General features: G+C 48.1%; 1 protein-coding gene across 2 annotated transcripts; it reads left to right on the plus strand.

Moving 5' to 3' along the window:
• Positions 1-1,481: 1,481 nt before the first annotated feature.
• On the plus strand, positions 1,482-10,577 carry peli3 (pellino E3 ubiquitin protein ligase family member 3). 2 transcript variants are annotated; one of them, XM_041243319.1, is made up of 7 exons: positions 1,482-1,803; positions 5,610-5,828; positions 6,212-6,341; positions 6,957-7,058; positions 7,669-7,866; positions 8,122-8,310; positions 9,917-10,577. In XM_041243319.1, the coding sequence occupies exons 2-7, from the start codon at positions 5,635-5,637 to the stop codon at positions 10,487-10,489; spliced, it is 1,386 nt and encodes a 461-aa protein (XP_041099253.1). In that variant the 5' UTR covers positions 1,482-1,803; positions 5,610-5,634; the 3' UTR covers positions 10,490-10,577. The 2 variants fall into 2 exon arrangements, with proteins under 2 accessions (XP_041099253.1, XP_041099254.1); XM_041243320.1 differs by lacking the exon at positions 1,482-1,803 and adding an exon at positions 3,346-3,633.
• The last annotated feature ends 3,076 nt before the right edge of the window (positions 10,578-13,653 follow it).

The raw sequence follows: 13,653 nt of genomic DNA on the forward strand, positions 1-13,653 counted from the left end.
CCTCAAACTAACTCTACAGTCCCCACCTTGAACCTCAAACTAACTCTACAGTCCCAACCTTGAACCTCAAACTAACTCTACAGTCCCCACCTTGAACCTCAAACTAACTCTACAGTCCCAACCTTGAACCTCAAACTAACTCTACAGTCCCCACCTTGAACCTCAAACTAACTCTACAGTCCCAACCTTGAACCTCAAACTAACTCTACAGTCTCCACCTTGAACCTCAAACTAACTCTACAGTCCCCACCTTGAACCTCAAACTAACTCTACAGTCCCAACCTTGAACCTCAAACTAACTCTACAGTCCCAACCTTGAACCTCAAACTAACTCTACAGTCCCCACCCTGAACCTCAAACTAACTCTACAGTCCCCACCTTGAACCTCAAACTAACTCTACAGTCCCAACCTTGAACCTCAAACTAACTCTACAGTCCCAACCTTGAACCTCAAACTAACTCTACAGTCCCAACCTTGAACCTCAAACTAACTCTACAGTCCCAACCTTGAACCTCAAACTAACTCTACAGTCCCAACCTTGAACCTCAAACTAACTCTACAGTCCCAACCTTGAACCTCAAACTAACTCTACAGTCCCAACCTTGAACCTCAAACTAACTCTACAGTCCCAACCTTGAACCTCAAACTAACTCTACAGTCCCAACCTTGAACCTCAAACTAACTCTACAGTCCCCACCTTGAACCTCAAACTAACTCTACAGTCCCCACCTTGAACCTCAAACTAACTCTACAGTCCCAACCTTGAACCTCAAACTAACTCTACAGTCCCCACCTTGAACCTCAAACTAACTCTACAGTCCCAACCTTGAACCTCAAACTAACTCTACAGTCCCCACCTTGAACCTCAAACTAACTCTACAGTCCCAACCTTGAACCTCAAACTAACTCTACAGTCCCCACCTTGAACCTCAAACTAACTCTACAGTCCCATCCCCGCACTACAGCACACAGCATCGATCACGTGTCTGCTCTTATTGCTGAAATCTGTCCTTCTCCAGTTCAGTTTCCCACTACCATCATATCCCAGTTCCAAAAAAAACCTCAAATTTAATATATGGTCCCCAGATATGTTAACCACGGCGCTACAGCGTCGCCGTGCGGGCATTCTGAGAACTGCAGAAGAATCGGAGCCGCGTAGTTCAGTTACACAGCCCTGCGCGTCATTGACACTGCTATGGCAGGTGAATCGGTGGTGTTTGCCTGTTTATTAAAAAACAAACAAACAAACAAAAAAAAAAACAAAAAGGACGCTGGTGCTGTACCGGACAAATCGGTACGGTTGGAGGGTATGTTATAGTTAGGATAGAGCCATCGGTCTATTATCTTGTTAATGTGTGTGTGTGTGTGTGTGAGTGTGTGTGTGAGTGTGTGTGTGTGTGCATGTGTGTGTGTGCTTGTGTGGTGCGCTACGTCACCTCGATTCTGCATAGAAATACAATTTAGCCACATGCCTCTGCGATTGCTTTCTATATGCCGGAGACTACAGCTAGGAAAACATACTAGAGGGCGTAGCGGGGACACGGGGCGGGGCTTCGTCCGCCTGTACCCAGTCTATCCCTGGCGATGGGGCTCGCTGTGCAACACTGCTGAGGACTGCCAAGCGGCAATGCAGGGGCTATTCGTTCTCACGATGCCGCAATCAGATAGCTGTCAATAGGGAGCCGACAGCGGAGCGCCCGGGGGGGTTAGCTGGAGGAAAACGCAAGGGTAGCACAAGCGGAGGAGGGGAGAGAGACCGCGTCTGTTATTGTTTTTATTTTTAATAGGGAAACCATAAACGGGTAAGCATATTAAATGCATGCGTGCGGTTTTGTGTTTATGTTAGTGTACGGAGCATCTAGTATTCAGCTGTGTAACTGACATCTCCATCTCTCTCTCTCTCTCTCTCTCTCTCTCTCTCTCTCTCCATCTCCCCTCTCCTCTCTCTCTCTCCATCTCTCCATCTCTCTCTCTCTCTCTCTCTCTCTCCATCTCTCCATCTCTCTCTCTCTCTCTCTCTCTCTCTCTCTCTCTCTCTCTCTCTCTCTCTCTCTCTCTCTCTCTCTCTCTCTCTCCATCTCTCCCTCTCTCTCTCTCTCTCTCTCTCTCTCTCCCTCTCCTCTCTCTCTCTCTCTCTCTCTCTCTCTCTCTCTCTCTCTCTCTCCCTCTCTCCATCTCCCCTCTCCTCTCTCTCTCTCCATCTATCCATCTCTCTCTCTCTCTCTCTCTCTCTCCTCTCCCTCTCTCTCTCTCTCTCTCTCTCTCTCTCTCTCTCTCTCCCTCTCTCTCTCTCTCTCTCTCCTCTATCTCTCTCTCTCTCTCTCTCTCTCTCTCTCTCTCTCTCTCTCTCTCTCTCTCTCTCTCTCTCTCTCTCTCTCTCTCTCTCTCTCTCGCTATGTATGTGTGTGCGTGTTTTAAATTTCATTTTAAATTATTGGTGTTTTTTTGGGGGTTTTTTGGACCAAGTGTTTCTGTGCAATAACATGATTCGGTTTGCATTGTAATGAGAACATCAGGGTTAATAATACGTCTAGCAGAATGCAAACATAAATAAATCAATATACAATTAAATAAATACCAGATTACTGATGAAAAATCAATACAAAACTACTACTAGCTATACTAATACTACTAATAATACTAATACTACTAATAATAATAATAATAATAATAATAATAATATAATAATAATATAATAATAATAATAATAATGTGGTTTTCACTGGCGTGTTTACGCGCGGTTGCTCGTTATTGATCTCCTATCTCGCTGAATGCACATGTTTTTTGATCATGTTTACTAAGGCGCAGTATTTCGAGCGGGAGACGAGGTGTTGCAATGCTAGAGCCGAATCTATAATAATACATGCTTGCGCTGTATTTATGGTGCCGTTGCCCTGCTAGCTTCCTCAGACGCTGCTCACATTCATAACACAGCCGGCTGTATTATGAACGGTTCTTGGCTTGCATTGCGCTGCGTATTCTAGAATTGCCAAACGAGTTCTAAAATGTTAATATATATATATATTAGACTGTTCTGTATTCTGAGCTGTTCCTTCTGTGTGATTGTATGCAGATCACGCTTCTTCTTGTGCGGTGTTATTATTATTATTATTATTATTATTATTATTATTATTATTATTATTATTAGGCAGGTGTCTTTATCCCAGGAGACTCACACAGTTTACAGCCTGTGCAAATAATAACACTGCTAGAATCCAATATGAACTAGGATGCCGTGTATAATAATAACACTGCTAGAATCCAATATGAACTAGGATGCTGTGTATAATAATAACACTGCTAGAATCCAATATGAACTAGGATGCTGTGTATAATAATAACGCTGCTAGAATCCAATATGAACTAGGATGCTGTGTATAATAATAACGCTGCTAGAATCCAATACGAACTAGGATCACAGTGAGTTATATCTGCAGTGTTAGCAGTGCAATAGTGCAAGGACAGCGCCTCAGCGGAGGGTCCAGTAACGTGGTGCTGAGGGTCAGGAGAGTCAAGCGCAGGAGGGGGCGGATCCAGAGATCTAGAAGAACAGTCTAGACATGCTGGCTATTTCTTCTGGATCTTTCGGAGCTCGTGGTCTGCTGCAGCTCCAGTCCTTGCTTATCGTTTCAGTAAGCACTCTGATCTCTCTGCTGCCAGACAACATGCTGGTAATTATGGGTGTCATGCCCCCCCCCCCCCCCCCCCCCCCCCCCCCCCCCCCCCCCCCCCCCCCCCCCCAGGCCAGACAGGGGACTTTGTCATCATCACTGATCGGGTTAGGGTCTCAGCTTGAGGGAAACAAGGACGTCTCTTACAGAGAGCTTTCTGATTTATATTCAGCAAAGCAGCTTCTGTTTTTAGCACAGCCAAGCTGAACGTAACGCTCTAAATGCATGCAATCCATCTTCTCTGTACTTTACAATGCTTCCCTGTGCTTTACCAGACCTCTCTGTGCTTTACAATGCTTCCCTATGCTTTACCAGACCTCTCTGTGCTTTACAATGCTTCCCTATGCTTTACCAGACCTCTCTGTGCTTTACAATGCTTCCCTGTGCTTTACCAGACCTCTCTGTGCTTTACAATGCTTCCCTGTGCTTTACCAGACCTCTCTGTGCTTTACAATGCTTCCCTGTGCTTTACCAGACCTCTCTGTGCTTTACAATGCTTCCCTATGCTTTACCAGACCTCTCTGTGCTTTACAATGCTTCCCTGTGCTTTACCAGACCTCTCTGTGCTTTACAATGCTTCCCTATGCTTTACCAGACCTCTCTGTGCTTTACAATGCTTCCCTGTGCTTTACCAGACCTCTCTGTGCTTTACAATGCTTCCCTATGCTTTACCAGACCTCTCTGTGCTTTACAATGCTTCCCTATGCTTTACCAGACCTCTCTGTGCTTTACAATGCTTCCCTATGCTTTACCAGACCTCTCTGTGCTTTACAATGCTTCCCTGTGCTTTACCAGACCTCTCTGTGCTTTACAATGCTTCCCTATGCTTTACCACACCTCTCTGTGCTTTATAATGCTTCCTATAATGCTGGGAACCAGCGATCTGACATAAACCACTCAGGGTCTTCCAGCCAATCAGAGAGCGCCTTCCGCCTTCCCTGTCCCAGGACACATCAGAAACCCAATTCACGACACCAACCAACCAACACCGGGCGGCTTTCTCTATATCAGCACCTGCTTTAAAAAAAAGAAAAAATCTACTTCCATTCTCGTCTGGGAATTCCAGCCATAAGCCAGTGAGCTGCATTGTGTTCAGCAGCCGTTCTCTCGCAATGACAGACCGTGTTCAGTGTTCATTACCATTGACCCCAGACCTCACTGGTTTAATTTCTCAATCGTTTACACCCACAAACGTGATTATTTATTTTAGTTCAAGCTGCGGTTGTTTATCCCAGCTCTCGCTTCACATTGTTTTCAGTAAAACTCTGTAAATCCCAGGGGCTGCAGTGCAGTAGCCAGCGAGGCTCCCTCCCTCCCTGCTCTCTCTGTCTGACGGAGGCAGGACCATTAATCACACCCTCCTCCTCACAGCAATGTTCCTGCATCCCAATCAGTCTGTACGGCACCTCCAAGCCCGGTTACAGGCGAGGCGTCGTCCAGACTCCCATGTGACACCCAGTCGAGCTGAAACACATTATTGAAGTTACTGGAAGGATCAGGCTGTGGGGATGGGGACACACACACACATAGCTGTCTCTATGGCTGTCCCTCCAGGAGCTTGCTATTGATAGCAGACTGTCAGGAGCTCAGAGAGGACTGTGCAAAGCGCTCTGCGCCTTGCTCGCACGCTTGCCGTCGCTGTTTTCACCTCACTGACCCTGTAAGAGAGAGACAGAGGCACGGGAGCACACTGAGACAGTGTGACCTACAGACCCTGGGCTGCATGTCCCTGCTGGGGGGGGGGGGTGAGGGGTAGCAGAGGCTGGCGAGGGTTGCATGCATCTGTAGGTCCGATTGTCCGATTTTGATGAATCCTTCAGGGCAAGTTACTGAGTGTGCCTCTGTGTGTATGCAGGCTAACTGTGTGTCTTAAAGCAGTACTGGCTAAACCATCTCTCTCCCTCCACCCCTCTCCCTCCTGTCTCCCCCCTCCGAAGGCCGCTCGCCCCCTGCCCGCGTGCGATGGTTTTGGAGGGCAGTTCAGAGGCAGTGTGCTCCCCTTCCTCTCTGGAGCTGCGGCAGTCCGGTCACCGCACCTCCTCCTCCTCCTCCTCCTCTTCCTCCTCCGACTCTTCCTCCTCGCCCCTCCAGAACCACGACGCTTTCCTGAGCAACGAGAAGGAGCCAGCCCAGTATGGGGAACTCATAGTGCTGGGGTAAGAGAGGGCGGGGCTTTGTGACATCACAGCCTGCCACCGGGCAAGGAGGGGGGGGTGGGGGGGGCTCGGAACCGAGATCTCGCTCGATCTGTTTCGCCGCCTCTCATTGGCTTAGTTGAACTCTGTGGGCGTGCTCAGAGTGCTGGGGCAGAGAGGGGGTGGGGCAGGGCATCACAGCCTGCCGGCCAGGAGGACTCAGTTGGGCCACACTGTTTTGTCTCTTTCCAGCCGTTGCTTGTGCTTTGTGTGTGAGCCAGCAGTGTGAAGCTCCAGTCCCCCGCGTGCCAGCGCAGGGTCTGATGGTTTGCAACCCAACCTAAGCTCTCATTTAACACAGTGGATCTAATTACTTGTTCAAGTCCTCTCTCTGGCCGCTGCAGGTACAACGGCTGTCTTGCGAACGGGGACAAGGGCAGGCGACGTAGTCGTCTGGCTTTCTACAAGAGGAGCAAACCCAACGGGGTGAAACCAGACATCATCCACAACATCTCCACCCCACTGGTGTCCAAGGTGAGCAGTGGGGTGGGTGGGTGGGTGGGGATAGCATTGATATTGGGCTCCTTCTACACTAGGTCTGTTGCCAGGCTACCTCGCGCTATGGCCAGCACCCTGTAGAACTGACTTTTTCTAATTGATTTTCTTGTGCTGTCACCCTATAGCGCAGTTACACTTGATCACCAGCGGGTGGCGCTGTTTGTTCTGGTTTTCTGTAAAAACCCCAAACTTCCCGGTTTCCCTATATCTGCGGTATTAGGCTTTCCTTCAAAGCTGCAGTTTTCTATAATGCAGCTCGGGCTCAAAGGTTTGCATCTCCAGAATGAACTAATTTTGCTTCACGAAGTCGAATGAAAGCTGCTGAATGACGTTACGTTAACATATCGAATTACACATCGGGTTTCCCTCATACTGAACGTAGAAAAGCCTGAAAAAGGTGACATTTCGAAATCTAACATGAAATGCTACTGTGCTGCTCTTACAGTTTCCGATACTTTTTTTGGAGATATCATGTTGTGGTTTCTTCGGTGACACAGTGTTCAATAAAAGATTACCTTCGCTTTGCCCAGCGCTGTGGATCAGACAGCGGTTTGCAATGTAAATGCCTGTTGTTTTTGTGTCCCCACACAGGCCTTTACCAATAAGAGCCAGCACAGCATCTCCTACACCCTGTCCCGTAGTCACTCAGTCATCGTGGAGTACTCTCAGGACGACTGCACTGACATGTTCCAGGTACCGCTTCACTGATAGGCTCGCCGGTCCAGCGGTTAAACGAAAGGGGGCTTGATGCCAGGAGGTTCAAATCCAGGCTCAGCCACTGACTCCCTGTGTGTGCGAGACCCTGAGCGAGTCACTGGACCTCCCTGTGCTCCGTCCTTCGGATGAGACGCCAAACAAACGCGGTCCTATTGGAAGAGACTCTGCAGCAGCAGCAGTGGTTGTTGATGATGCAGAGTTCACCCTCCTGGTCTCTGCAAGTCTCTTTGGATAAAAGCCTCTGCTGAATGACTCATTAATAATAATAATAATAATAATAATAATAATAATAATAATAATAATAATATTAATGGAGACCATTGTATTGTGGATGAATACAAGAAGTTATCCCACACGCTGTAAAATCATCATTTACTGTATTTTAATATACCATGACTCTAACACAGGGCTGGTAACCAGACTCCTGCTGCATAGCTGTTTCACCCGTTCCAGGTTTTATCAGGAGCTTGATTATCCAAGGCGACTTACAGATGTCACAGGAAGCAATGCAAGAGTAATATACAATACATCGTATTGATATAATGGTATTCTATTCATATATAATCGCTTGCGTGTCCCTCCTCAGATCGGCCGCTCCACGGAGAGCATGATCGACTTCGTGGTGACGGACACGCCCCCGAGCGGTCAGGGCTCCGGCGAGGGCCAGTCCACGCAGAGCACCATCTCCCGCTACGCGTGCCGGGTCATCTGCGAGCGCCGCCCACCTTACAGCACACGCATCTACGCAGCTGGCTTTGACTCGTCCAAAAACATCTTCCTTGGGGTGAGACTCGAGTGGGCTTTGAATTCCCCTTAAAGGAGACTGCAGCCGCGTTTGTAGTGTTGTGTTTTTTTTTTTTCAAAACTAAAGGCGTGCGACTGTTTGGTCCCACGGGAGAGTTGTGATTAGAGAGGTAACGTGACAGAGTTCTGATACTGTAGGTAGTGGTTTAATACTGAATACTGGGTTTGTCCAGAGAAGGGAGTGCAAGATAGCTTCTGTCTCACACCCCTCCCTCTCTCTCTCCCTCTCTCTCAGGAGCGAGCTGCAAAGTGGCGGACCTCGGACGGGCTGATGGACGGCTTGACCACGAACGGGGTGCTGGTGATGCACCCCACGGGAGGGTTCAGTGAGGCCTCGGCCCCCGGGGTGTGGCGGGAGATCTCTGTGTGCGGGAACGTGTACGCGCTGAGGGAGACTCGCTCGGCCCAGCAGAGAGGCAAACTGGTGAGGAGAGAGAGCGCCGCCCTGGAGTTCAACAAGCACAGCTGATAGAGCAGGCTGAGTCAGAAAGACACGCAATATCAGAACCGGGCTTGAAACTCACACTAGCCCTGCTGCTGCTGCTGCACCCAGTCCTGGGGTTCAGAGCTCCCCTCAATGAAGTCTAGTATTATTATTATTAATATTGCAATGATCAGGAGCCAGGAGTTTGAGCAGGGTTAGAAACTCACACTAGCCCTGCTGCTGCTGCTGCACCCAGTCCTGGGGTTCAGAGCTCCCCTCAATGAAGTCTAGTATTATTATTATTAATATTGCAATGATCAGGAGCCAGGAGTTTGAGCAGGGTTAGAAACTCACACTAGCCCTGCTGCTGCTGCTGCACCCAGTCCTGGGGTTCAGAGCTCCCCTCAATGAAGTCTAGTATTATTATTATTAATATTGCAATGATCAGGAGCCAGGAGTTTGAGCAGGGTTAGAAACTCACACTAGCCCTGCTGCTGCTGCACCCAGTCCTGGGGTTCAGAGCTCCCCTCTAGTATTATTATTATTAATATTGCCAGGAGTTTGAGCAGGGTTAGAAACTCACACTAGCCCTGCTGCTGCTGCACCCAGTCCTGGGGTTCAGAGCTCCCCTCAACGAAGTCTAGTATTATTATTATTAATATTGCAATGATCAGGAGGCAGGAGTTTGAGCAGGGTTAGAAACTCACACTAGCCCTGCTGCTGCTGCACCCAGTCCTGGGGTTCAGAGCTCCCCTCAATGAAGTCTAGTATTATTATTATTATTATTATTAATATTGAAATGTTTGAACAATCAGACCGCTGGTCAGTCTGCTCTGAATGAAGTCTCACCCGAGTCTGTAGATTTACAGTCAGAGTTGTGCAGGCATGTACAAGGCAGAAACACTTTACCAAGGCACTAGACGAAAGGTTTGTCTTTTTGTAAATAACAGTCTATTGTAAACCCTCGAAAAAGCGGCAGGAGAAAGCGTAGTGACGCGATTGTTCAATTTCGGCCTGTAGGCTCAGTTCAGAACATACGGCAAGTGTGAAACAGCGCCATCTGGTGGGTCGACCGGGGGAAACGCCTTCAGTGACTGAAATTGTGCCTGCATGCAAAAACAAAACGAGACTGCAGCAAACTGGGCGCACAGAGGACAGTGGGGATGTTTAGTGGGAGTGTGTTCAAAACTGCACGGTGCTACAGCCAGCAGGTGAAAATGAGATCATTAACGACCTCGCTTCAGGAGGGATACAACAAAAATGACCTTCTAGTCTACACAGGGACATATAGAAAACTCAAATGCATAATACTGGCCTCACATCAACCTTATAACCCACCCCCATTGCTCTTATACTTTACCCCCATATACTTTATTTATTTATATATATATATATAATAATATTATATAGATACGCTTATATATTAATATATATATATATATATATTTAATACAAATAAATAATATAGGGGGGGGGGTCGATACAAGGTAAAATTGTTCAATATTTCATGCATGTAAAGGTTAACGATTTACAACTGGGTTTGAACACACAAAAGCGCCCGGGTGCGATCACGCCCCCCTCTCCCCCTTCTCTCCCCTGCCCTCAGGTGCAGAACGAGTCCAACACGCTGCAGGACGGCTCTCTGATCGACCTGTGCGGGGCCACTCTGCTGTGGCGGACCCCCGAGGGGCTGCGCAGGACCCCCACGCTGAAACAGCTGGAGTCGCTGCGGCAGGAGACCAACGCGGCGCGGCCCCAGTGCCCCGTGGGCTTCAACACGCTGGCTTTCCCGAGCCTGGCGCGGAGGGAGGTGGTCGATAAGAAACAGCCCTGGGTCTACGTGAACTGCGGACACGTCCACGGATATCACAGCTGGGGGTTCCGCAAGGAGAAAGGGGCCGCGGGTGACGAGCGGGAATGCCCCATGTGCCGTCGGGTCGGTCCCTACGTCCCGCTGTGGCTGGGCTGCGAGGGGGGGTTATACCTGGATGCCGGACCCCCCACCCACGCGTTCTGCCCCTGCGGTCACGTGTGTTCCGAAAAGACTGCCCAGTGCTGGGCTCAGATCCCGCTCCCCCACGGAACCCACGCATTCCACGCAGCATGCCCCTTCTGCGGGACGTGGCTGACGGGAGAGCGGGGTTACATAAAGCTCATCTTCCAGGGTCCCGTCGACTGAGACTTGGGGAGGGGGTCGGGCGGTGTAAATAAAACCATAACGGAACGCGAAAATAAAACTTTGGCCTTTATTATCCAAAGGTTTTGTGTGTGTGTGTCTGTCTGCCTGCCTGCCTGCCTCTCTCTCTCTGTATGTATGTATGTCTGTCTGCCTGCCTCACTCTCTCTGCGTATGTCTGTCTGTCTGCCTGCCTCTCTCTCTCTCTCTCTCTCTCTTCTGTATGTATGTCTGTCTGCCTGCCTCTCTCTCTCTCTGTATGTATGTATGTCTGTCTGCCTGCCTCACTCTCTCTGCCTATGTCTGTCTGTCTGTCTGTCTGCCTTACTCTCTCTGTATGTCTGTCCGTCTGCCTGCCTCTCTCTCTCTCTATGTCTGTCTGCCTCACTCTCTCTCTCTGTGTATGTCTGTCTGTCTGCCTCACTCTCTCTGTATGTCTGTCCATCTGCCTGCCTGCCTCTCTCTCTCTCTCTGTATGTATGTCTGTCTGCCTGCCTGCCTCTCTCTCTTTCTGTGTATGTCTGTCTGTCTGCCTCTCTCTTTCTCTGTCCGTCTGCCTGCCTCTCTCTCTCTCTCTGTGTATGTCTGTCTGTCTGCCTCTCTCTCTCTCTCTGTGTATGTCTGTCTGCCTGCCTCACTCTCTCTCTGTATGTATGTCTGTCTGCCTGCCTGCCTGCCTCTCTCTCTTTCTGTGTATGTCTGTCTGTCTGCCTCTCTCTTTCTCTGTCCGTCTGCCTGCCTCACTCTCTCTCTGTGTATGTCTGTCTGTCTCTCTGCCTGCCTCCCCTCCTCTCTCTCTCTGTGCAGTGTGAAATCTATCTGTCTCTTATTCCCTCTGCAGCTATCTGATCCAACCAGATCTACAGAGTGGGGAGGCATTGGGAGGACTCTCTCTGTGTGTCTGTGAGGAGTTTAAACTTTCGCCTCTCCCAAGTCAAATGTACATAATATAATACACACACACACATAGATAGCATCAAAATACACTTACTACTATTGCATTTATTTTAGAAAGAAACAAGGTATATAGATAGATGATGGATTTTGACGAAATGTTTCTTTTTAATTGCTCGATCCTTCACCCTTGCCCACTGCACGCTGTAGTGACTGAAGCTCTTAATCACCTAATTAGTGAGACAGTTGGTTGGACGCTGGATGTGGAGCGATTTCAGCTGCTGACTTGCAAGCTTGAATAAAAGCAATAAAGAAAAATCACAGAAAAACACCGTCGTCTGTCGAGAGAGCAGCGCCTTCGTGCGATCGGCATGCTGGAGGCTGGGCTGGGGCAGCGGGCTGTGGCTCTCCGTCTTGGGCGCTGACAGCCAGCGATTTCAAACCCGGCGAGACAGTAAAACCAGACACGCTCTGTCAATGACAGGCCACCAACCGGGAGACCAAGAGTCACAACACCTGCCCGAGATGGACAGATCATTCTGCAGCATCTTCGTGACGTCAGTTGTTAATCAGCACGATACAAAGTCACTGCGCCTGCTCTGAAACAGAGTTTGTCGATCACATTAATGAATTCTTTCATTAAATTCCTCAGAAGTAGGGAAAGGGGAACGGTGGTATTTTAGTCGTCCCCTTACAGCAAACTAAAGCAACAGCGCCACCCGGTGGTGATCAAGTGTAACTGCTCTTAAATATTATGGTATAGCATACGGAGGCGCTTACGAGGTGATAATGATTTAACCCCCCCCCCCTCTCAAAAAATAAATTTCCAGATATTACAAGATAAAAAAAAGCACTCAGAAAAGAGGTTACATTTATCAATTTTTTTATTTTTTGTTTAAATATTATTAAAATTAAAACCCTTCGCATCTCCAGTTTCGTTCATGCATTTTCTACCGCCTATCAATGAAATCTCTTCTCAAACAACAAGTAGCACAATTGGTCCACATATTAATAAAACCAAAAATACATTTTAAACAGAGGAGGGGACATTTGCTTCCACTGCAGAGAGAACCAAAACGAATGGGATGATCCTAAAGCAGCCAGCTGCTGTGTGTCTGCGCCTCTCAAAGACAGAAGGCATGACCGTTCAGACAGAAACAGGGCAGAGAAACGAACGCCTCCCGACAGCTAACGATCTTTACCTGAAACAGAACCTATACCTGGACAACAGCGAGTGAAAAAAAAGCCAGCTGAGCAACACAGGCAAACACACACTCTCACTGCATGGGTGTAAACATTGCTTGCACACAAGCCTGTATGTGTGTGTGTGTGTGTGTGAGAGAGAGATTCAGTGAGGCGGAGAAGGGAATTCAAACCCTATAGCAGAGTCCAGCCTTCACTAAAAAATACATCACAAGCTGCATGATCCCAGACTGTCAATAGCACGGTAAGCAGTTATACATTAAAATATAAACTGCTCCAGGGAAAAAAAAATCTGTGGGTCGCTCTCCCCTTCACTGGGTGCACAACACTATCATGTTAAAAGTTTCCCATCTATATGCATATGCATATGCATATATATATAAAATCACACACACACACACATTTTTTCCCCAAAAGTTATGGCAGGGCATAACTTCCCCCTAGAGAAGGAATATTTAAACACAATTTCAATGGAAAACACGATGCCTTCCTCACAGCAGCATGACTCCAAAAATAAACTTCAGGGGCATATTCCTTTGTATGGAATAATTAATAATAACAATAATTCTAGTGAACTAACCCAAAAGAGTTGGACTGGGGAAAGAAAAAGAAAAACACCCCCCCCCTCAACTTCAGCAGCAACATTATTCAAATTCTCCACTGAGAATTATTATTAAAGATGACGATCTGTTCTTTGTGGATCTGTGTTTCTGCTGGGTACAGCGACAAACCCATCCTGCAACCCTTCTTCCTGGCTGAATGCGCATCAACGGCCAGAGTCACAAGTTACACAAGAAACACAGCTGGCTCCTGACTCGCCTCGCCCCCCGCCCCCGGCTACACGCTGCCCTGCGCACAGATTCCAAATTCAAGGGTTTGAATGATCAGTACACACGCGTGTAACCCTCCCCCTGCACACCCCGCGCCGGCAAAGCGCCCAATCTCTGAACGATGAACGAAACTGTCCTTAGAAAACCAGAATATATATATTATATAGACTCTGTATGTAGTGCTACTGTTGTACAGTTTTATGATGAGGGTTTTAAAAAATAAATAAAAGAATTAACTGC

This window comes from Polyodon spathula, unplaced genomic scaffold, assembly GCF_017654505.1.
Source record: "Polyodon spathula isolate WHYD16114869_AA unplaced genomic scaffold, ASM1765450v1 scaffolds_1723, whole genome shotgun sequence".
In the NCBI taxonomy this organism is placed as follows: Eukaryota; Metazoa; Chordata; class Actinopteri; order Acipenseriformes; family Polyodontidae; genus Polyodon; species Polyodon spathula.